The 25,885-nt window shown below is 36.3% G+C and overlaps 2 protein-coding genes across 2 annotated transcripts in view; both read right to left on the minus strand.

Annotated features, from left to right (window-relative positions):
* Nucleotides 1-2,636: 2,636 nt before the first annotated feature.
* On the minus strand, nucleotides 2,637-18,420 carry cilp2 (cartilage intermediate layer protein 2). The gene is made up of 10 exons (XM_017478748.3): nucleotides 18,187-18,420; nucleotides 14,412-14,507; nucleotides 13,673-13,942; nucleotides 13,345-13,527; nucleotides 12,725-12,880; nucleotides 12,310-12,627; nucleotides 10,274-10,382; nucleotides 10,030-10,187; nucleotides 6,130-8,557; nucleotides 2,637-6,041 (listed from the first exon to the last, which is right to left on the minus strand). Exons 1-9 carry the CDS (start codon nucleotides 18,248-18,250, stop codon nucleotides 6,132-6,134), a joined length of 3,780 nt encoding a protein of 1,259 aa, XP_017334237.1. The 5' UTR covers nucleotides 18,251-18,420; the 3' UTR covers nucleotides 2,637-6,041; nucleotides 6,130-6,131.
* Nucleotides 18,421-20,657: 2,237 nt separating this feature from the next.
* yjefn3 (YjeF N-terminal domain containing 3) overlaps nucleotides 20,658-25,885 on the minus strand; it is a 35,535-nt gene continuing 30,307 nt past the window's right edge. The window contains exons 3-6 of the mRNA XM_017478747.3: nucleotides 25,522-25,632; nucleotides 22,546-22,659; nucleotides 22,268-22,418; nucleotides 20,658-21,491 (exon numbers count right to left, since the gene is read on the minus strand). Coding sequence (XP_017334236.1) covers nucleotides 21,295-21,491; nucleotides 22,268-22,418; nucleotides 22,546-22,659; nucleotides 25,522-25,632 — 573 coding nt within the window. The 3' untranslated portion in view covers nucleotides 20,658-21,294. The remainder of the gene's footprint in view (nucleotides 21,492-22,267; nucleotides 22,419-22,545; nucleotides 22,660-25,521; nucleotides 25,633-25,885) is intronic.

Here is a 25,885-nt window from a genome sequence, read left to right on the forward strand (position 1 = left end):
CCTTTATATACATATTCATACTTTACATACATATTTGTATATGCAATATCACTGAGCCACAAATGGGACCCCAAATATAGACTCACCCATTGCTTTTGTTTGTAAACTACACTAAGCTGAACTAACTACAAAGTGCCAATAAAAGGAGAAATCTATTTAAATATCTCTTATGTCTACCTTTATATCTCTGCATTTTATCTCAGTAGTTGAAAATATCCATTAAGAAAACACCCACTTTATTCAAAAACATAGCTGACAGACCTGATTACAATCATTTGATTAATTCAGCTGTGTACTGATTATGCTAAGCTAATTAGAACATTTCTTTTACTAATTAGTGTTACATAACCTACTTTGCAAAGACATAAACCTCTTCTCTCCTGGGCTCTAATCATCACTCTCAGTATGGTTTAACTTAATTACAACATCTCAGAGGGCATCCAGCATCTCCCAGGAGAGAAACACAGACGACACCTTGCCTTACACCTGCAAATGTAGGCCTATTACTATTCATTCAACTCATACAAATGGTTATGATGGATAAAATTAGGGTTAGGTTAGGGTTTATGATTATACATTTTTATACAACTTCTTTCATCTAAGATTGAGAGAGAATTCAGTCATGACTATTTGCTTAATTTATACAGATTTTCCTCAGTTCAGGTCTTATTTCCCACTATTTTAAGGTAAATCTGGTAGAATTGTGGAAAGATTTGAAACCACAAGTTTTCAAAACTTAAAGTCAGGGACCGCTATTATGGTTTTAAAAAAAAAGTTCTAGACATTTTGATGTTCATTTTCTAGATATGTAAAGTAATGTTTGACAATTTACTGGAGAATTTTCCACTCATATAATATGTTTATTAATAATTTTTAGGCTACTTGTTTCTGAGATGTTGACATTTGTGTTAAACTCATTCAAGTCAAATATGCTAATAACAAACACAGCTCAATAAATATGGTATTATAACAAATGAATATAAAAAAAAAAAAAAAACTTGTAATGTCACAACTGTAAATAAATAAATATATATATATAAACATACAAACAAACAAATAAATAAAAACAACAGTGTACTCCTGACTGTGCTTCACAGATCCAACTTTGAGAACCATGGATCTAGATGGGTCTTAAGGCAAATATATATTTTGTGTGACAGTTTGGCCATTTCCTCTTTTTTTCTTTATCTCTTTGCAACCCAGAAATGTCTATGTGATGTGTGAATTACATGCATAGTCAATAATTAGAAGACAAATAGAAGAATAAAGAAAAATCTCTGACTCCTCAGAGATGTAATATAAGTTTCTCCAGTGTATTGTTTGTGGAAAAGGATAAAATCTTTTTTGCATAACCCTTGAATGTGAAAGCCACAAAATTTCCATCTGAGGAACAAAGGAATGTTTTAATTTCCTCTGAGCTGCATCTGTAGTTACTTCTGAGAGTATTAGTTTTATAGGTAGGGTTAGTTTTTGTATCGGGATCATAGGCTGTTTTGTTATGCTATAGTTAAATAAATAGTTGTTATCTCAATACCTCACCTTAACTTGTGAACTTTGCACTAAACAATAAAACAGCGAATGAGTCAAAGCCATTTAAGCCACTCTGGATCTCTCTATATCTCATGTTTGTGAATTCCAGTACAGTAGTGTGACTACGTGTAAGCCAGTAGTGTGGTATTTAGTCAGCAAAATATTAAGACAAAGACTATAGGAGAGTTACAAAGCCATTTTTTATAGTTAGGTTTCCAAGTCTGAGTATAAGGCCCAGAAAAGAGTCAGTGCTACCCTGCTGTTTATTACAACAATTTTTCACATGTAGTGTCAAATTTGAGAGCATAGCCTTAAGGTTAAGACATGATTAATGGACTAATTTCATGTAGAGTGAAAAAGGGGAAAGCATCTATACACCACAAAATGAAAAGCTTTCATCATGTCATGCCTTGTATGTGGTATGGTATTTTGTTAAAATACACATTTTATATGTGATATTTGTCCAGCGGAATATTTAGTGGTGTGTAAGTCTTAATAAATATGCGAAATATCCTTACATATAAAACTTTTCACTTGTTAACAGTTTCTTAACATCCCTCAAACAATAGCACTGTTGAATTCTAGATTCTGATTGTTCAGAAGGGGTTAATTTTTTAGGATAATATTAATACACGTGTCTTATTATGTTATCGTTTCTATAGTAACATCTTACACAGGGACTTGTATCACAGACAGCCACATAAACAGATTTAAAAATGTGTATAATTTAAGTTTTCTGTGAGGAGATGTACAGTATTTAGCATTTTTGGAAGGAGTGTCCAGTGTTGGTACTTTGTAAATGTCAGAGGTAAAGCTTTAACTTCCGTTATGGGAAAGTCTTCAGGAAGGAAATTGCTGTGAAATTAGAGGAATAATACACCCTCACTTTGTGTTGGGTGACATTACACCACACTCTTGATGATTATTTTCCTATAACAACATGCCCTGTCATGTTTTATTCCTTACTTAGAATAGTTTGGATATTTTGTAGTATATTTTTGAAATATCTAATATTGAGCGTAATTAATTTGGTTTGTATAATTGTTTCAATTGACATGTAATTTTAATACTATACTAGTATTACAACTGAAAGTATGACAAGCAAATATGATCACAAGAAACCTTTATTTACAGTTAATGTGAACAGACATAATAATCACTTAACACACATTATTCTGGGATCAAAAGATGGGGAGTGCCATGCAATATAAGTTACACAAATTTTACAGGAAATTCCAGAGAATGATTTATAAAATGCTTTCATTACATCCAGCGATTTCTTTCCAGACTAAAGTGGCAGCCATATAACTTTCATTATATGCTAGGCAGTGGTGAAATTACCCGAAGCACTTTTGGCTAAAGGATATTCCTGAATAAGTTATAGTCTCTCTGAAACCAGCCAGACACTTGAGAAAGGACATGTGCTTGCACTCATGGCTCAGGGAATTTTGAAAGTTATGATGAGGCCAAGTTACCATTTCTGTGTTGCATCACTGTAATTGGTTATTATATCAATATTCCAATAGGCTGTAAATGTAATGCATATAGTGGAGAATGTTACAATATTCAGCTTAGCCAGGTCATTACAAAACAATCCCAACTATTACCTTTAGCTTTTATATATCGCTTAAGATATTGGTTAAAGCTTGCTTTTTGGTGACACATTTGCATTCAATTTAGGACAAGAAATATTCTGAATCCCCTAGCTGTTCAATGATCTCTGGTTAATGAAAAACATATGATGCAAATTTTAAACTTAAAAAATGAGCACTGACCATTCTTGTTAAAATCTGCACAAATGAACAAATATCTTGAATATTTTACCTTTAATTCACAATGTCCAAATTATATTTGGGCCAGTGGGAAACATTAACAGCTCAGCCTGTCAACACCCTGGACTCTGCAGACAGTAAGACTGACTTTTCGGCCATTTATAGGCCATGAAACATAATTATTTTTTTGGCGGTTTTGCTCACTTGTCCCTGCACTCTCAGGGTCAAGATGGAAAGTGAGAATTTAATGTACATTACAAAAATGTTTAAGATTTCTCTCTTTATTTTAGTATTGCTTATAGTCACAATCGATTAATTCTATGTTAGGCTCAGTACCAGGCACCTTAGGCCCAGATGACTAATTATTGATAATTATTTAATGAGGAATGAAAGTCCCTCATATATCCATTCTAGCAAGAAGGGTTAGCTAGCTGGGCAAGAGGTTTGCAAAGTAAAAGTTTGAGGATGGACATTTAAAGATAAATGTGTCCTTTTACCTCAGATGAAGAGACAGAGTCTGTGGGTAATGCTGATAACCATAGTGATTACTTATTTCCCATTGTAAACTTATAATTCTTTACAATTTGGCAGAAATGTTGTTTTTCCATAATTAGCTTAGATTATAAATGTAAAGATAATTTCCACAGAGTCTTTCAGTGGAGTTAAAATGGAATATTTAAAAGCTAGTTTCTCAATTTGGGAGTAACCAGACTTTAAAATGCTAGAACTTTATTTTCAGGAAAATGTTTTGTAGATTTTAGAACTATATACAGCAGAAAATTTTTAAAATTTGACCCTGTGGAGGGTTTTCCCTGGGTGCCACACAAATCTAATAGGCATGGAATCAATGTTTCTATTATACAGAATTATAGAAATAATCCAGTACTACCAGATATTAATTGCATTCTAGATGGTCTTGCCTGAATTGCTTTTGATGTACAATGTGTACCATCCTTTTGCTGTGCTTTTTTCAAATCTGATTTGTTATTGTTTTTGTTATTGTTTGACTCTTGGGATTTGTGTAAACACAAATAATGTTCACCTCATTAAGTGCTATGTGATTTGCAAGTAAAATATCCAATTAGCATGCTATAATTGTTAAACTGTCTCTGGGAAATAAATGCTATCAAGGGCTTTGGTGTCAGGAGTGGGGGAGGATTTTCAAAGTTGGAGTCCACCCCCTTGCTAACACATATACAAAAAAAAAAAAAAAAAACCTACTAAAAGGCATCTTATGCTTTTGTACATATAGTATTTGAAACCATGAATAGAATATTATGAATAGCTAGAAAACTGTAGCATTATTTTTAGTTAGTGGTGAAAAGAAGAGGTTATCATCTCATCATATGCATAACCTATTTTTTGTTGTCCTGCTTGATAGTTTTGAATATTTCAAACTATTTTCTTTATTTTTACTATAACAGCAATCAGCCAGTAATGGTCAGGTATTGCAATCGGAATGGATGTAGTCCATGGGTCTGTATATCGTGGTGTAGTCTACTTCAGATGAAAATACCTCTATTTCTATACCATCCAGATTACCCAGATTCTTCAGTAATTGTTCATAAGGTGAAATAAAGTGTATGTACTGTAAATACACGTCATGAGATTATCACTTCAGGTAAAATGTGTTTATTTCCACTATAAACTGTGAAGAGTCTCTAATTCAGTAAAGCTGAAATATTCCAAAATGTCCATCAAATGAACACTATTAAGAAAAGTTGCTTAGTTCTTATAGGATGCTAAGATTCCTTAAAAATAGATAATAAGCTGACTATACATAGTTTGTGAAACAGACTTAAACTTACATAGGGATTAGCCCAACTTTTAACAGTCCTAATGAACATAGCAGATTTTTATTTGGTTAGGACTCTCAAGTAATTGTCAGAATTATTGCACGTCAAGAGACAAACAGACACCCATAAGGAACAATATACTTTAACCTATGTACAAACTATTGGATTTACCATGCTACACTCTACTCTTATGATTAAAGCTATGCAGAATTTTAAACAATACCTTAAATTTTATTGCTTTGACTCAAATTTTGTTGAAAAGATTCAGGAGGTAGTTTGGAGTCTTTAAAAATGGAAATGTCCTAATTCCAAACCAAGGGCTATTGTATTATTCAGCTATTCTGTCCAAAGTATCAACACAGGTTTTGTTTAGACTGCTGGCACATTTTGCTTTCTTTGGCTTAGTTTAGTTATACTTTGGTCAAACTGAAGTATGGTTGAGTTACATTTGAGCTATTATTGTGCTAATTTGGAAAAGGGGGGAGCCAGACTAGCATTGTTTCTACTTCTAGGCTCTAGTCCACTAAACCACATGCATCACTCCTACAGTGAGTACCTTTAACAGAATAACAGGAACCTTCTTTATGTACATCTAAGCTCACTACGGAGTTACTAATCTTAAACTTAAATGGTATAAATGTAAGATCCAAAAAGGCTGAAATAATGCACTTGAATTGATATTTTTTTTATAACTCTAATAAATAAAAGTGTCCATCCTGAACATTAAAGACATTTCTTATTATATCAAGTAATTATGGGGGAATGAGGAAGCATGTAAATGACGTTTCCCTTCAGAAAACTGAAGAGAACATGTCCAGAGTGAGTTTATAGCAAAATAATGGAACTTGGCTCAGAAAACACTGAGTATCTAATGTCCAGACTGACCAAGTTTGTCATTTACATCATTTCTGTGAGTGTCTTCAGCCAACATCTTCCCAACAACCTTTACACAGATGAGAAGGAAAATAAGTTAATTCCCATTTAGTGGCACATTTAAATTTTCATAAATAAACAAAATGTAGTATACTCACATTTAGGCAGATCTACTGCCTTGTTGAGTCCGTGTAGCAGTTCTTCTCCTGCTGCTGTTGCTAACTCTGCGGCTCTGGATCCTGCCCTGTTGGTCAGAAGGATATGCCACCACCTGTGCTGACCCTCTTCTAACTTGTGTTCCCTGTGATTCCCTCATGTCCCGAGCCATTTGTGCCAAGGTTTGACTAGGATTTGTTTGCAAGCGCTGGAACAGGCTCTCACGGTTTACAGTTCTTTTGGGGCAGCTGAAAGTTAGACCCACTCCGGAATCTGATTTCATCTCCCTTGAGAAACCGTCTGAGGTACCATCAAAGCAGCGTCCTATGGCGATCTCTTTGGCAATGCGTGGGTTCTGGTCTGTGACAGTGTATATTCCATAGTTATGGCCTAGTGGGTCCACGGGAGCTAACATGGTAAATGCATGAGACTCGTTGTTATGTAGAAGAGGTGGGTGCTTTGTAAGGTACTCTTGCAGAAGACTGTTGATGCCTATTCTCCGACAGTTGCCTTGTGGAAGGATAGTAATTAGAGACCGGTCAACAGTGTCTTGGTCATAAAGCATTCCGCTGCATTTGAACTCCAAGCAAGCAGCAGAGGTGTTAGGATGTTTCAAGTCACGAGTGCTGCGTATGTCCCTAATTCCATACAACTGACCCCTGGTCTGAAAATGGGTACCACCAAAGTTCTTTGACCTGACCATAACTTCTGTTTCCCCATGGATCTTAACTTTGATATAGCAAGCCCTGAACTCCTGTGGGTTTGGCCACCATGAAAGGTAGTCCCCAGTCCAAGTTGTGAGATCATTCTCCTGAAAAGGAACCACATTGTACTCATATTTGTCTTTCTCTACACGGAAGAAACGGAAATGATTTGCATCAATGGGTGCGTTTTCACATGAGATTAGACTTTGATAAGGATATATTGGTCCATTGGTTTCATCCAGATTATTTGGATTTGGCTTGGCTAAATTTATTCTAAAGGCAGTTTTTTTGAGTGCTGGATCATCATGATCTGATCGTTGATAATCTAACTTGTCTAAGTATGGTTGTAATACGCCAATGATGTTAGGATTCATTTTTGGTGTAGATGGGGCTGCTTCAAGTTCTTCACCTCCCATTGTGGCTGTGACATAGGCTGTGTATGCATCAGATCTCTGGACATCACAGAAGGCTGGAAGACAAGCTCCATTTGGTCCTGTTATCACACTGTCAAAACGTCCCCAAGCTCTAGGATTTGATGAGTATCCAGGCCTGGGCTCCAGGTTTATAAGATTTATCACCACACCTTCAAGTTGCTCAGTAGGCAAGAATTTGTCACTCATGTATGCCCGAACCTTGACGTAGCAGCGGCGATTTTCAGGTACATCCAAGTTGAACAGTCTGCGCTCTCTTATTTCCATGTTCCCTATCAGGAAAGTGCGCTCCTCTCTTTTTTTCCTCCCATTTCCAGCAGTGGTAACCTGAGTAGGTTGAAAATTACTCTCCTCCTCCCAAATACCTGTGACTGGATTGAGAGACCACAGTTTCATAGTAGGTATATGCTCTGGCATTTTGACATGTTCTGTATCAAGGAGCACTTGGACTTCACCAGCTCCAAGGATCTCCTGATTTGTTTCATCTCTGAAATCAAGAGAAAACATTCCATATGTCCTCAAAGGAAGCATATCACCTTCATCACCCACAAAGTTCAAGTCTCCTGGCATAGCCGCAGCTGTTGTGACGTTGCGTGGATCAAAGAAAGTGACACTTGCTTTAACCGTGCCTTCGTACATTTCCCCAGTGTCTTTGTGGAAGGAGTTGGGAGGTATGACCAGCTGACCAATGGGCTCCTCCCCTTTTATTTCACCCAGATAAATAGTGTTGCTCTCTGCAGCGTTGATGTCAATTGGTTCCTGCTTTCGCATTACTTTTACATCATGGTAAACTGAACCACCCTTCTTATCAAAAACAAACACTTTGAGAGTATCTAAGAACTTTTGGGATGGGTCCACAAAGTTCACTACCAGACGTTGGGTGTCAGAGGGCACATGAATTGTGAACCCACCCTGATAACCTGTGATTCCTATTCGTTCTTTTCCCATGAAAATGTGTCCAAATCGTAAGGGCTCATTATTGTCTGCAGCAACCACTCTCCCCCGTACCAGAATTTTGGGTTGGACACATTTTTGACAACCGCATTCAGTCACAACCTTTATTGGAAGAATGTAGCTGCCACAATTGATCTCCTTTGTTTCCATTTGCTTCACCCCACAGCAGAAACTAGATGAATCTTTGCATCGTAGGTCAAAGTCCAGTGACCCAGGACATTTGTTGTTAGTACAACGACCAGCATTATACCACTTGGATTTTGTGGCTGACTGTTTGCAGTCTAAAGGCAGTTTAATCAGGTGATTTTCAGGAGTAGCATTACATGCTGGGGTTCCTTTGGCTGTAAATTATGAAAGTGCATAAAAGTATCTTATTTATCTAAACATATGCACATTATTCCATGTAGGCACAACATTACAGGAAAATTAAGAACAAAAAATAATATAAAGAAACATTGTTTCACAATGTGAGACTAAATGCAACTAGAAAGAGTGGCAAAATTAACTTTAATGTATGTTTTTTTATTACTCATTAGGCCAAAATATATAAAGTGGCATTATGAAACCATGAATATGTGTTAAGTAGCATTATTTAGCCATCCATTGCAAGTGGTGATGCAAACAAACCAAACCAAATGATTCAAATGTAACAAAATGTTGAACTAGAAAAGTGAGCCACAATGTTCATTATTAAGAACTAGTTGAGAAAATGCGACACAAGAACAACTGTAACTGTACAACAGTAATATGAATAGTACCAATAGTTTAATTGTTCTCTTTCACATAGATGAGCTAACAGACATCGGTGATTGGTTAGATTTGTTAGCAATAGCTATGTTGTTATTGAACATATCCACCATTTTCCAAAATGGCCATGCAAATGATATTAGTTGCCAATATTAAGGAACACTGAACTACCATTGTAGCTGCTTATTCATAAATGCAGGTTGACAAATCAATTCTAATAAATGATATAAAGTGTCTTGGTGAATTTTTTGTGTTTTTTCTTCTATTTATTTCTCATTTTTTTCTATTTCATTTGCCCACTACCATAATTATGGCATTCTTAAATATTGATTAAATTAAGAGCATACAGTAATAATCAGTTTAATTAATATCTAAATGTTTTTGGGGAAAATATTTGCCCAAATGTTCACAAATTGCTTTGGCATCTCAGGAAAGACTTAATAGTTTAGTGACTCCAAATAAGTGACATTAAAATAGTGAGATTTGATTATAGCATTATTATAAATGCTACCCATATGTGGAAGTTTTGTGGAAATGAACTTGATTGAAAAATGAATTCTAGTGCTCCAATCAATTAAAACAACTTCAATTTTTAACAGTTTTATCAGATTTCAGGGGCTCCATAAGACAGTGTTATAAGACAGTAATATTTTCAGTGTTGCAGTCAGTCAAAGACAGAGTGCAAGTTCAGAAGTGAAAAAAGTGGTGTCTGATTATTTTAGCACACCATACAGCAGGGCTTTCTGTAAATCTATACTTTGGCTAACAAGCATAAAGGGAATTTGTGCAAAGTATAGTTATGTGCATGGAGGTGAAAATGCATAATAGTCTGATGAGATGTCTTAGATTTCATTTAAATGTCCAGAGCTTCAGATTTAGACATGGCCATTCCTTTACGATCAGTTATATGCATAGAGAGGATGGAACAGCATCAACACAAACATCTGCTAGTCTTTGGGGACATTACTTTTCATGGTCTTTTCTTCCTTTGTGCACAAATGTAAAGATCTTCATACTCTTCACACTGATTAATTAATTCTGGCAGATGAATTGATTATCCACTTACCAAAAACAGTCAGGAATGCAGAAGTGGACTTAATGGTTCCTGTTAGACTATTGGCTTTGCAATAATACATCCCAGTGTGTTCTGGTTTCAGATCACGCAATACCAAGTCTCCATCGTACTTGTATATTTTTTGGTCCAGCATAGTTCCATTGTGATACCTGGTGGGCAAACAAATTGATTAAATATGCCATTAAATCCAAAGCAATTATATTAAGATTATAGATAACAATACCCATATTCCTACCAGTAATATTTATCAGGTATGGGGGTTCCTGTTGCTTTGCAGCAAAGAGTCACACGTTGTCCTTCATATCGTACTTTATCTTCAGGGTGTTTGAGAATGTATGGCTTCTCTATAAGAAAATTAAGGGAAAAAACTTTAGGGGAAAAAACTGTAATAGAAGATGTAATAAAATTAGCGCAGTTGAGAAGCACAAATGGAATATTGTTGGAACATAAATTAATTTATTTTTATATATATTTATTTACTTTGTTTCTGTTACTGTTTTTCTCCAAACATCTAAGCAAGCACGGTTCCTCTGTCCAGGTGACAAGTAATTTAGACTAGCCAGGCAGTGGTGGCTTGTCCATAAGGGCACCATTTACATCAGTGTTTCAATAAATGTTAATCTTCAATAGAGGCACACAGGTAACACAGGTATGGGAATCATGCTGCCATATGTTCAGGGCAGGAGCAGCAGTCAGGACAGTTAATGACAGACTTGCCAAATTGGGCTAGTTGAAAAATACACTGTAGCTGCCATGATCTTTTTTTATAGCAAGTAATCAGGATTAAATCTAATACATTTCCACAAACACCTCTACCACAGCAACGTGCAAGTGCATATCTTGAAAGGTTCAGAAGAACAAAAGGGGGATTATAGACTGGATAATGTTTGTACACCAGAAAAACATGTGCATCACAGTGAACTTTTTCCAATGCAAAGGCTGAGGAAAACAAGACAAATATGTCTCCCTTTTCTAATGCCCAATTTCTTTGGGCTAGTTTAAGTTCTTAGTAGGGATGCACCGAATGTTCGGCAACTGAAATAATAATTGAAAAATGCCGAATAAATTTGACCGAACAATAGCGTGTTTGATGACGCAACCCAATAGCCTAGCAACCAGAGTGAGACGTGCGAATTTCACGACCTCGATGAGGGGGCACGCGCATGCGCGAGCTATGTGCACGACGCACGTGCTCTTCGGATGTTTACTTTTTTGTTTGCGTTCCGTATTCTGTTACGTCGCGAGACGTAAGGGAGTAGAGTACGGAAGCAGTTAAAGAAGTATTTATTTAAGGACAGGCAGACAAATCCAAATCATAATCCAAAAAACGTAGTCAAGACAGGCAAAGGGACTAAATGAACTAATCTATAGTTTAAACTAACTAAATCTATCAAGGAACATAACATTAACAACGTATATAAGTATACTATATCCATTCTAATACTCCACGAGGTGTACAGGGACGCGAGCGGTATATAACCGAATATAATCAGCCGTATAGAACCGAATAGAACCATTTTCTGCACTCTTGTCAATGCACTTTTTAATGCACATTTTTGTTGTAGGCTGCAGAGTGTTCCATTCTTTCAGCAGTCAGTTATAGGCCTAACATCGGCTATTCAAGGGGGGCTCAAAGATGACCACATAAAAATATTTTTATTTTACTCATTTATTTATTTAAAGTTATATTGTGCCTTGTTGGTAGACTATGCCTGCTGGAATGAAAAAAAATGTTCAGTGTTAAATGAATATTTTGAAATTGTAGTTTTTGTAATTGAGTTTTTTCTTTGAAAAGCAAGACAAAATAGTAAAAAGCACATTTTGACTATTTAATTCATGCAATGGTGAAAAAAATGGCAAAATAAATGGAAAAAAAGCAAAAAAAAAAAAAAAAAAAAAAAACGTGTTCGGTTTCGGCCTTCGGCTTTCAGCCAAGTTTTTCATTATATTCGGTTTCAGCTTCGGCCAAGAATTTTCATTTCGGTGCATCCCTAGTCCTTAGGTATATATATATTTTTTGTTGTTTTTTTAATGCAGCTTGGCTGGAAATTTTACTGAAACCTGGCAACATTTGTTAATTATATTAGCTCATTGGCAAACACACCTGCTATTTGAACAAGTGTATGCCTAAAACCGCTCAAAAGAAGCTGTCAGACTCTTTGCTGAATGACTGTATGTTGTTGACACTCAACATGGTTGCTTTTAAGCCTCTCTACTTAATTTTGTATGAGGCTGTGTGTTGGTCACAAGTCTCTGTTGCATAGGGCTTACCTGAGGACCTGAGGAAAGCTCGAACCCAGAGGTTTTCACTGCTATTTCTGAAAATAGGGACAGTTGCCGAAGCAAACTTTTCCTTGCTGATGAGTAGCCGAGTCTCAGGGCCTGAGCACATGTCATGTATCTTGAGCAAACCCTTATCATCTGTCTGGGCACGGATAACCTTTGGCTGGTCTGCCACAGCCACACTGGCTCCAGACACTGGAACTCCAGTCACACTCAGGACTTCCCCTCGTAGTGTCTGTCCCTCACAAATGCAGTGGCTGCACTCCTCATTTGGGTGTCCCTCAGGACACACAAGTTGACACAACACTACAGTTTGCACACATATAAATCACAGTTCATTCTAACTTTGCACTTATTTTTTTAAGACTGTGATGTGTAAGATAGGCAATAGGATATACCGCACTTGGACATTGGGTATTTCCACACTTCTGGACTTCCAGTGGTCGTCCTCTGCAGCGGACCGTGTCAGATGATCTGCTGCAAGTTCTCCGTCTTGTTCTTCGACCCTTCCCACAGGTCACTGAGCAAGTGCTCCACGTCCCCCACTGACTCCACTTAGCTGGTTGGAGAAGAGATGAGTGTTGCATTGAAATTACTGGTCTGACCTTTTGGGATAAAATCAGCCAAACTGGATAATCTGCATGCAGAAAGCCTATTTGAAGACGTGATATATTGGCTTGATAAACAAATGAAATGGATGCTAAAATGTTAAGCTGTAATTATTCCATCAGAAGTCAAGGATGAAGCAAGCATTTCAAATAGTTATGACAAATGATTTGAATAATTCTATTTAATGCTAAATAAAATGCTGGTTTTGTTACAAAAATGACTGAGGATTCTGATATGCACCAAATTATATGGGTTGTGGTTTTTGTTTGTTTGTTTATTTGTTTTTCTTTTAGTTTTTTTATTTTATTTCCCCATTTGGTTATTTACCAATTCCCACCTACCAGTCAGCTTGGGCTAGAGCGGTGAGGTGGCAATGCAGCAGCATATTCTCATTTAAATTCACTGACCGGTTACCTTCGCAAGGTGGAGTAGAGCACTCTGTCCGCTCAGCATGAGGGCCTGGGCAAGCTGGCATGACCAGCTTGGGCAGAGGCTGTGTGCTCATGCATTTCCGCCGACGCACTTGGATGCCCACATCATTACAGGCAGTGGTTGAACAAGGACCCCACTCACTCCAGTTTGTCCAATATGTTTGAACTGAAGAAGTGAAAGAATAGCAGACAGTTCAATCCAATATACTTCATCATTTCCAAAATAAACATGCACTGATCCATCTCTTTTTTCACTATGCAGTTCATAACATGGGGTAATCTACAATGACCTATTGCTTGATTAATAGTACCTGGTGGACACTGGAATCTCACATGGTAGTTGGAACAGATGCGTCCATATGGCTGTTCTTTATTAATGCACCAAAAGCCCTTCTCCAGACTGGAATGTACCACCTCACCAGTGTCTGAAGCAGGTACCCAGTCAGTGGTACGAACTTCCATGGCGACAGGCCGTGCACACACTCTCTCTCTGTAATAAAATCGAATAGCTTCTAGCCTCTCATAGTCCCCATTACCACCAGGATGGTCAATGTTGAACCAGGATGTCCACTCTGTCACTCCTGTATTTCACAGTGAAATAAAAATTAACATATCCAACTTTAGCTACGAACAAATTGGTGTATCACTTGTAATATTTAAAAACAAAAACAAAAATAATCATCAGCCTCGAGTGTCCGTTTTGCTTAAAATATATCTTATTCTCATCAAGTTATTTTTATTTCAGGTTCACCCTAAGGAAACTGTAAAGGACACTAATATTTTTTGATCAGACCACTTGCTCCTGTTTTTTAAATTAAAGCTCTTGTTAACAGCCTGTGTGTCATTGCCCTGTGCTTGCATTATATGATCTCACATTCAAGAAGCACTGGTGTTACAGGAAATCACACCTCATGCTTTAATATATTTTTATGTGCTGGCCACCAAATCCCCTGGTGCACACTTATTAGCTCCAGTTCATCATCACGGCAGCATATTCGCAACAAAGGGGAAATAACCACAAAACAAATATATTATTTTAGTAATAAAGACCTGTCGTCTGAGGTTCGAAGATGCTGTTGTAGGCCAGCTTTGTGTTCCTGTTCCTATGGCTCAACTTTCGTAGCTGTGAACTGTTCCGGCTAGAACCTGCAGGCAATAAGAGAAAATTATATTACCAGTCCAGCCACATTCAGCCCTACATTCTTGTGCATTCATTCTCAATTACACATTGTTGCTTGCAGTTCTGTATTAAAACCATCGCTTCACAGCACATTCCTACAATTGCATTAGTGTCTGTGAATGCAAGAAGAAGGTTCAGTGTCAAAGAGAACTCTATAGAAGATAACTGAGCTTCGAATTTCAAATCTGTCTCTTGGGTGTCTGGCTTCATACGTTTCTTTGTCTTGGGGCCGCTTTCTACTACCTTGAGATCCAAACTTGTCCATCTGGATGATCTACAGCCAGATATATATGAGCCCCAGATAACTGATTCCATGATAGTCAACAGGAGTGTATTCAACTCTCTAGACTGTGGGCTCTCTACTAGAGCTTAGCAAATGACCCAGGAGCTTATGCACACATATGGAAAAGCAACTGGATCTGACGCATGCGCCATACTTCGTGGCTTCCGTTCCCAAAAGCAATGCAGATGTGATGAGATTTCTCAGGTTAAAGTCTTGAGGTAGAACTAGTGTTTGCCTTACACATCCAAATGAATTTGGCGACGGAGAAGCTACTCCTACATCTGCAATATTAGTCTGCAAAGTCTGGAAAATGAACTAGAAATTTGTAACCGAGTTGGAGAAATTTAAAAGGCAGGTTTTTTTCTTGGAATAGAGATGGAGTAGGCAAGGAATGGGTCAAATGAGGTCCCTAAATGAGTCGTTTATAGACAATAGACTGGCATTAGCAGTCATTAAGGCCAAATCTGTTTATATGAACATAGGCTACATAAGCTGAACAATTATTTTATGGTGGGATGTAATGAGAAGATCTATGCAGACAGGCCATTCTTTCAGCAACAACCTGTCTAGCCAAGCTGTACTTCCCCCCTCTACAAATAGAGTGATGCCGTGACAGCTCATTGTTACTGGCTCTATTCTCAGCACATACGCTGAAGTGCTTATCTACAGGAGACGTGTCAGTCTCTGTGTAAGCTCCGCTGGTGTGATGCACTCCCTGAAGTCATTTTCTGTGATTACACTCAGTTCAGAATGAGTATGTTCCTCACAGGTTATCAGTAAGCAGACACTCTGCAGTGCCCTTGACATGTTTTTTCACATCTTTGGAGTCTTAGAAAATCCTTTATGTGCATGCAGGTGAAGTTTTGGAGAAGTCACTGCTTCAAAAGGGCGACAGTGAGTCTATTAGGCTATTCTTTAAAACACCTTGTAGTTACAGAGCCTGCTTGATTGTTTTTTATTTGCTGTATAATTTAAGCCTTTTTTTTTTTTAGCATTGCTCTTCGTATTATTTGCATTAATATAACCTGAGAACCTGAAATCTGTCAACACATTCATCTCAAAGGAAGAGCCAGAAATGACATTCAATAATTCAGTCAAGATCCTCCATTCCTCCATTAATAACTTATTGACCATGTAACAGGACACTGCTCTTTCATTGTGGGTGTGTATTGAGGAATTTAGTGTGCAGAAATTTATGTTGCAGTGGAAACAATAGGTTAGTTACAGCCGAAAGTATGCAAGCATCTTTGAACGGAGCATCTGTGTCCTCCTAACATAGCTCCACATGCTGATCCCTCATAACAGAGAAGCTACCTTTATTCTGGGAAGCAGTGTTCACCCAAGAGAGTCAGTTTGAATTCAGTTAAGTGTTCTTTTGATCCTTGTAGCATTTTCCAAGTTTTATTGTACCAAGTTAATAATACAATGTCCTTCCAGATTTCTCACGTCACCACAAAAGTCTACAGTATGCTTAGTTGCAAGCAATTACAAAAAATCTATTCATGAATATTATTCATGCTACTTTAAAAGTGTTTTGGAGCATTTTATTAGCCAGGCACTAATAAAAAACAATGCATTCTTTTGCTCTGAAGATTAGACAAATATCTCTGCCAAAAATTAACTTGGCAGTCCTTTTCTACAGGTCTGGAAGTTGTTAAAATATTCCAGACGCTTACAAGAAGGAAAGGTAAAAACCATTTCAGCCAGCGTGTTATGTAAGAGCCTGGATAAACTAAGGCTTTTGGACTGGTGTGATGATGTAGCTATGCCATGGCATTTCATTTCAGTGTAATAACAGTGGTGTGAGGGCACTGGAAAGTTCTTTAACACCTGTCTGTCATATTATGAGAGCCTAGTAACAAGCATATATTTGTTCAAAATCAGGAGTATTTCCCTTTCAGACAGGAAGTGTGGCCAGCTACTAGCCTCCAGGCTGATTTGAATGCAATTGAATGAATGCAAATGATGGCCAAAAATGATAGGTGTGTCTATGCATGTGTTTACTCTTAGTCCATTCACATGTGGAAGTAGTTTTGCCTTTTGGGCATTTGAATTGGCTGAGGTCTCAGACCTTGAGATCTGTCCGATCTGTCGGATTCAGGATCAGATAAAAAGCCACTGGTAAAACATCCCACAGTCTCTTGATGTTTTTTTTTTTTTTTTGCATCTGCGAAACATTATTTCAAATTAAACTGTCTTGCAGTACTGAATAATGACAGTAATCCAGATACAATGCTACTGCGAATTTGAAAGTGCTATGGCAGCTCCTTCTGGTTTTCTCATCCATCAGTGGGATACATGCATCCTGACTTACTGCTGAAGAACATTTCAGATGTTCACTCGCATGGCACTGGCTCTGTATCTGAGATGAAATCGCAACACTTAACCTGTCATAAATTTACACTGATTTCACTTTTTCCCCCTTCTCTTCACTTCTTCTCCTACATCAAAGTGCCTAAGACATATGTCTTCCTCAAGGGAATCTGGGCAGCTAAACTCAAACGTGAGGTGAGCATCTGGAGAATTAATCATTTAAATGAGGCAGACGATCGAGTGGCAATATTTACTTTGGAGTGCACAAAATGGCTCATCTCAGCATGGACAAGCTTGGCACAGTCACCGTGGCTAACAGATCATTAATGAAAGACTGACTGACATCTGGTTATTTAAAACCCAGCTGATTTAAGCCATGTGCCAATGTCATCCACCATTTTCCATTCTACTAGCAGAGCAAGACCGGGCAGCTGTCTCCTCGATTTAGGAAGCAGGTAATAAATTTGGTAAGGCTGAGGTGTAGGAGAGATGGAAAAGGAGTGACAGCAGACAGGCAAGAGGAAAGTTGGAGACTCGGTTACCTGGATGTTCACAAACTGTCAGATTTTCCAAACTGTCAGATTTTTTATTTATTTTAATTTAATTATTTCTTAATTAGAGGTTTGAGAAGTTATGTGGGAACAAAGTTTCCAATAATAATTAATAGCAACAGCAAGTATTATTATTATTATCATCGTCATCATCATTGTTATTATTATTATTATTATTATTATTATTATTATTATTATTATTATCTAGTGCCTTTCTAACAATCAATGTCACTGTACATGTACATACATTAAAAAAAAAAAAATTAAACTAGTAATGGCTTTGTTATGAGGAAAATAAAATTGTGTATCAATTAAAGTTAATCAATGTTGAATTAGATTATTTTAATGCATATAATATTCTCACGTGTGAGACCTGAGAATATCATGTTTAAAAATCATCTGTAAATGCACCTTAAGGTATCAGAGGATAAAGCATATGTAATCATCCAATCCTCAAATTGGTAATTAACTCAAATTAAAGCTTCACTGAGTACGTACCTTGTGCCAGGGCCAAAGCAAAGAGGGTGCACAGTACCAGTGCCACCCACATCCACTTCCTCATGGTGCCAGTCTTATGTTCAGTAGCCTGTCCGGCACAAATCACTGCAAACCAGAAAACGTTGTTTTTCTCAAGTCCTCGGAGTGACTTGACAGGAAAATTACGCAGGTATCTCTTCTCTAACCTTCAAAATATGCCTGATGACTGTTGCACATTTCTCAGAAAACAGAGTTTTAAAAGACAGGCACTGGGCTTGAGCGGTCCAATCCAGCCCCCTCCTGCCTGCTATTGGCCAGAGCACATCTGAACCTGTGTTATAAAAAAAAGATAACTGGAGGAGAGAACAGACTGGGGTACCTCACTGAATTTGCTGTTTGTTTATTAGGACAGGAATGTCATGTGTCATTTTTGCTAATGCATATTCCCAGGAGTTATGTGAGGTGTCTTGGTTTTGTTCTGCATGTTATATGGATCCACTATTGATTACATATAGGTATTATTAGATATTAGCTGGACAAATAAATATTAATTCCATAAATAAACATTACTGCATTATTACTGCCATTTCTGATTTCACTGCCATTCATGAACTGTATTTGCACTTATGAAGAAATCACACACGTTTGATATGTGATTATAGATTATTAGTATGATTAAATGTGTTCACATAAAAAATATGTGAAGGTGCATTTCACCATTATGTCCTAAAACTGCACATCTGAATTCAAGTAAACACAAGTGGCACCATGTGAACAGTACCCTTCATGTGCAAAAATAACATGGAGAATGAATCATGTGAGGAAAAATGAAAAAAATGAATCACACAAACTACTTGTGAAAAATTAACGTGGAAATTTTATTGTGAGAAAATCACATGATTAACGTGAGTTAAAAAACATAATGTGGAAAAATTAACGTGAGAAATGAATTTGAGGAAAATTAATTGTGAGAAAATTATGTGAAAGATTAACATGTGAAAAGAAAAAGTGAAAAAGTTACCTGTGTAAAATGAATTATGAGAAAATCACATGAAAAATAAAATCATGAAAAATGTGTGAAATGCAAAATAGTGTCTGAAAACCACAAGTAAATTTCATATGTGAATAGTATAATCTTTCAGGTTTAGTTCATGTAATTTCTTTGCATGGGTTTATTTGATGTTTTTATTTACGCTGTTGGAGCTTAAACACTGATGTGACACTAATCTTGTGCTTAAACGGTTTATCCTCAAGAGTGACTCAGTGAATTACACTAATTTGTCAGTGTCCTGGCAAGAAAAAAAATTCTTTTATATGGCGCTCAGCTGTTCAGACTGTAAGAAATCTCTTATGAATCTGACATGTGGACTTCCCCTGTCAAGGCCTTTGACTGACAATAACCACTCTGCATTGTTGAAATGTTCCTCGACAGTAAGTCAACAGCAGATGGTCCTTTTATGTCTGTCTTATTTAACCTTATGACCACCAATCGCATGATTCTCCACTGCCAATGAGGAAACAGCATCCCGTTTCAGGCAGGTCAGAAAACATTGTAAACTGAAGCCTGATATGCACAGAAAGAGCTACTGACTTGTATTTTATGCTTCATCAGAAACAGTAATAATGTTTTGAAAACTGACATTTGCTTGAAATCATGGTTGGCAAGGAGATTTTGGTGCATTTACAATTTCCTCAGACAAAAATATTTTAAGGTCTGTTTGAAGTTGTGGATTGATTGAAGTTATAAAAGCAGTAAATCAAAATCAACCACACGGTGTGGACTGATTACTGAAAATTACTGGGGGGGAAAGAGGCTATAAAGGAGAGGCTGTAATTTGGATGCGAATGAAAAGAGTCTGCTCAATACAAAACAGCCAGATTTCCTGCTGAAGTACAGACCAAAATATGTTCTTAGCCTCTGTCCTCAGTCTAAACAGATTTTCAGATTTTCCTTAGTTGACATATTGAGCGCACATGACTTCAAGTCATCAATCATCAAAACGTTCTTTGGGTGTTTGGAGATTACAGAGGTTTCTTTTTTATTATCTGAATTTTTATGATGTTACTTTTGATGATGAAATACACTGATATAAACAGACTTTTTAAAATATCATATGTAAAGAAAATGGAACACTTTTTGATAGCTTCAGTGAACCTAATGCTAAATATTTGTTGAAAGAGGAATATATGGATGTCCTGACATGACCTTTGCCACAAACTGTGTGTTTCTCCTTTCTGGGTAATTTATACTGGAACAGTTGTTAGGGAACAAACGGTCATTCTTACACCCACGCCATTTTCCTGACGTTGAGTAAATCTCCTGAGTAAAGACAATATACTCTATGGTCTGAACCTTTTACTTTTTCCCCAAAATTTTGGCTAATATGACTGTAACATTCAGTTGTTACCCTGTTCAGTGGTGGCTAGGAGTGACCATTAATCTTAACTTCCGGAGGCTTGTGGCTAAGACGCACATGAAAACACATGGGAAGTTGACAGGTTCAAAGAGAATTTATTTGAATTCAAGATCTAAACTGGTGTTAAACACAACCTATTCAAACTAAGAAACTATATACCAATCTATTCACTGTCTATTCACTGTGTTCTGGGCAACTATGTGCTATTTAAAAAGTTTCTAAAAAAAAAAAAAAATTAACAAAATTGTAAATATATAACATAAATAAACATAAAAAATGGCTTCAGAAATACACAAATTGTATGTAGTACATAACATAATTCAAAGCATTTGCCAGTTTTACTGTCTAATACTAACTCTAATACTAAAGAATATTGAAGGGGTTTTTTAACCATAAAATTTTATGAAGGGAAAAGCTTTGACCAATTGTCATAACAGTCAGAATAATTTCTAGCATGTGAAATTGCATAAATATATGAGCAAAAAAAAAAAAATACAGAATATAATTTTTATTTTAAAGCAAACAAAAAAAATAAAATAAGCTACACACTTTCACTTAAGCACATACCCACATACATCATACCGGCCACCACGACAGTCTCTGTGTACAAACTTCTAGACATTTTACCACAGTAACAACCCATAAAGTACAAAATGTGAATGTGTATATATAATTCATACATATCCAAAATATGTTTTTTGTTTTGCCAGTGTTACAGTTCTATAAAACAGTCGGTGCCTGGAAATTCAGGCAGATTGAGTTCATATTTTTTCTGCATGTCATATGGAAGAAAACGTCCTGCTAGAAAGTGCTTCCCCGAGAAACTTGTGGCACACTTTTTGGGGACCGTCAGAGAGATGAGAACCTCTGGATTGATCCCGTCTTTACTCGCTTCATCTACATCCCAGCCTTTGGAGTAAAAAATTGCATTTAGTTAGTAAGTGTTTTAAAAGTTTCATATAAGGAGCTTCATTTATGAAGCTTTAGGTAAAGTTGTGTGCAAATGTTTTTGTGTTTTGGTAACAATGATTTGTTTTATGTTTATAAATACCAATTAGTTGGTATTTTGGTACGGCACATATTTACATTTAGAAATGCCCACAAAAAAGGAAAGAGAGCTGAAAACAAGATTTAAATAAATGGTGAAAGAGTGCCCTCTAAACATGTTCCAGTAACGTAGCTCAGCCACTGCATCACATTGGCTACCACAGGCACACACTAACTACTCCTCCTCTTATTTAAAAAAAATAAAAAATAAAAAAATAAAAAATAAAAAAAATAGAGTGCCAATTCTTTTGTCCTGACTTATGGACAAGTCTTATTTGTTTTAATTTTTAAATTGATTTCATTCAGGCCATTTGACATGAAAAGTGTAAGTTTCACAAAATTTTCACAAAAATTGTTTGTACAATTGAAGTAATCGTTTGTTTTATATATATATATATATATATATATATATATATATATATATATATATATATATATATATATAAGTTTGTAGTAACTTACAACAATTATATAATTTGGTTTTATAACTGGATTGTCACAAATGTCTTATTTAAATGTTCCTGTGAACAAGTTACAAATAAATTCATTTATATCCAGATTGATAAATGAGGTTGAATTTTAAAATGGATTGTGTATAATGTTGTGAGAAGATGTTCGTGATATTAGTGAGAAGATACCTGAGGGCACATCCACACTTGCGATGGGGATCTTCACCTGTTTAAGGGTAACCAATATTCCAGAATAGGGCTCTCTTACGTCTTTAAGGTCTATTTCTGGCCCCACGATAGCGTCAATCACCAGATTATAGGCATCGTTTATGAGCTGGACCTGCACCGCACGAGCAGACAAGTATATATGAGGCTCAGCACTGAATGCTGGCAGCTCGTCTCCCTCCAGCTGCTAAAGGCAGTTCGCTTTGTCACAATTTGTTACATGTGGATTAAAAAGCACCTACCTCGGTTGGAAGATAAGAAAGGAAAGGAATATCCATCTTCTCACACTGAATGGTAAAGTCCTGATGCAAGTTATCAGGAGATCGTTTGGGATAAAATATTGTGGGCTCATATTCCTAAAAGGACAGAAAGAGAACAAAAGAGAGTTGATCAGGCAAAATGCAACCATGAGGACATTCAAGGTTTGCAGTAGTAAAGTGATCAGACTCCTCTGGGCTTCGTTGACTTCTTGGAGAAACTACTGAAAAATGGAAAAGCAGACATACAGTGGGGACATACAATAAGTGTTGAACCCATCAACATTTTTTTTTCAGTAAATATATTTCCAATGAGTCTGTTCACATGAAATTTTCACCAGACATCAGTATTAACTCAAGAAATCCAGAAATATAAAGAATTCACAACATTAAAGTCCATAAATACAGTTATGTGTACTAAAGTGGAATGACACAGGAAAAAGTATTGAACACACTATGAAAAAGAAGTCCTCCAAGACAAGGTAAGGAAAGGAACCAGATGAAATCCATAAGTAATTATACCTCCTATCTGTGCAAATTAATATCAGCTGGATTAGTAAATTGGTGGTCTATAAAAAGGCTTTTTGTTACCAAGGTGTCACAAAAGAAAAACTCGCAAAACTCCATTAATAAAGAAGAGGCATGTCGAAGCTCGTTTAAAGTTTGCTACAAGTCAATTGGACAAGCCTATGAAATATTGGGAGAGAGTAGTCTGGTCAGAGGACAGCAAAATTGAACTTTTTGGCTGTCACACTACACATCATGTTTGGAGAAGAAATGGCACTGCACATCACCCTTAAAACACTATACCAACAGTGGAAGTATCATAGTGTGGGGCTGTGATACATTACATGGTACTGGCAGACTTCATATAATTGAAGGAACGATGAATGGAGCCCTTTACTGGGAGATTCTTGAGAAGAATCTGCTGCCATCCCCCAGGATGATGAAGATGAGACGTGGGTGGAACTTCCAGCAGGACAACGATCCAAAGCATACAGCAAAGGAAACTCTCAATTGGTTTCAGAGAAAAAAATTAATGTGTTAGAATGGCCCAGTCAATCACCTGACTTGAATCCAACTGAACAAGAGTTAAAGACAATATGTTTAGAAGAATCGGTCAAAATCACACCTGAATACTGTGGTCGATTAATTTCTTCATACAGGAAGCAAAAAAAAAAAACTTGAATTTCCCCTTGGGGATCAATAAAGTATCTATCTATCTATCTATCTATCGATCTATCTATCTATCTATCTATCTATCTTGAAGCTGTCATTACAAACAAAGGCTTCTCCACTAAGTATTAAATACATTTCAGTTAGCGTGTTCAATACTTTTTTCCTGTGTCATTCTGCTTTATTACAAGTAACTTTACACATTACATAACACATGACTTTAATATTTGGATTTCTTTATATGTGTGGATTTCTTGAGTTAATACCAAAGTCTGATGAAAATTTCATGTGAATAGCCTCATTGGAAATATATTTACTGAAATAAATGTTAATGCATTCAATACTTATTTCCCCCGTTGTATTTGACCACACAATGAGCAAATGGTCTACCTCCATAAACACAGTTTGCATTTACAGCACTCTTTGGTTTCTTCTACCGATGTGCTAAGAGGAATGTGAGTCAAAAATTACATCATATTACTTTCTCACTGGTTTAAAGCACCAGTGAAAGAGGAACCTTGGCCAAGTTTATTAAAATGTAGTCTTGAAATACAAACTAAAAGGCCTTTCAAACAACTTGTAAATGCATTTTAATTCCATTATTGAAAGAAAAAAAAGAAAAAGAAAAAAAAAAACACGACTCAATATCATCATTACTGCACATGCTAGGAGAAATTCAGCCTTAGCTAATACAAACAAAAAACAAAAACACAATATAACTTACAAAAAGTTGATGTCACTGCTTGTAACAATAACAGAATGGAGTGTTACAGTATGTAACTAATAAAACATGTTGGAGCATGCTGTAATAGAAATATAATCTGTGACATGTAAATTGCTACTATAGAAATATTGCATGGTCTTAATTTCTGCAATAGAGATGTAAGAAAGAGGTCTCAAGAAGAAAGAACAGACAACAAAGCCTAGGCGCACATCTTACATTACGTTTTTATTTTTACAGTCATAATGATAAATTGTTTACGTTATTGAAATTAATATATTTTCAGTGCTATCATATTATTAATGTTATCTGCCTCAAATATTAACATGCAGCTCTAAGTAATTTAATTCACTTTACATTTCAATTTTATTTGTCTAGCACTTTGAACAATAGACATGCCAAATTAGATTAGATAAGAGACATGACAATAGGTTTACAGATTAAGCCTTTAAATGTCTGCATTTTTACACCAAAGTCTTCATTATTTAAAAAAAAAAAAAAAAAAAAAAAAAAAAAAAAAAAAAAAAAAAAAAAAAACTAAAGGAAATGCTATTCCTTATCAACTTATGTTCTTTCAGTACTTGTTAAGTTTTTCTTCATTCTAAATCACAAATAGAAAATTGCATGCACTTTTTTTTTTTTTTTTTTTATCCTAGACTATACATCTAGTCTGTGGAATTGTGAAACTGCCTGAAGCTAACTTTTCTGCCCATTGGATAAGAGCATGTCAATATGCTTTATGCATTCCAGGAATGCTGTAATGTAAGAATGACTGCTCTCTTGAGTCTCAAGCCAAACCACAGCCCTTCACAGATAGCAATACAATCACTTTACCAGGTTTTTTCAATATTTTCCAGTGGCTGAATGCTGATATGTCATAAATTTGTCATCTCTAACACATATGGTGAAGTTATATAGGAGCATCATATCCTGAAGTAGATTATCCTGTTTTATCCTTGTATCTTATTTTTTCTCTTGTAGCCGAATTCCAGGAGATAAAGGATCACTGGTGTAGAAAGATATTATCTTTCAATATTTCACTTTTGGTTATTATTAATACTCACAAATATGCGCAGGTGTCGAGCGCACACCAAGCCAATGGCACCGTTTTGCTCTGCCCCACAAATTACCAAGACTGTAGGTTGTTTCTTGGTCAGAGAGCTCAGAGGATAGGCCTACAGGGAGAAAAAAGAGAGACAGAGAGAGAGAGAGACCAATGAGACATCTCCATTTTGCTGACAAATAAACCAAGTAATTTATCACTGTCAGAAGTTCTATCAATAGCAGATGTGGGATAAAAAGGAGTAATGGTATCCATAGCTAAACCCATAACAAGAACCCCCATAACAGTTGTAATGTGTGAAAAACAATGTTGAGACAACACTGCAGGATGCAGTCTTTAAATATCGAACTTTCCATTGGCCGCCT

The sequence above is a fragment of the Ictalurus punctatus genome, chromosome 10, assembly GCF_001660625.3.
Source record: "Ictalurus punctatus breed USDA103 chromosome 10, Coco_2.0, whole genome shotgun sequence".
In the NCBI taxonomy this organism is placed as follows: domain Eukaryota; kingdom Metazoa; phylum Chordata; class Actinopteri; order Siluriformes; family Ictaluridae; genus Ictalurus; species Ictalurus punctatus.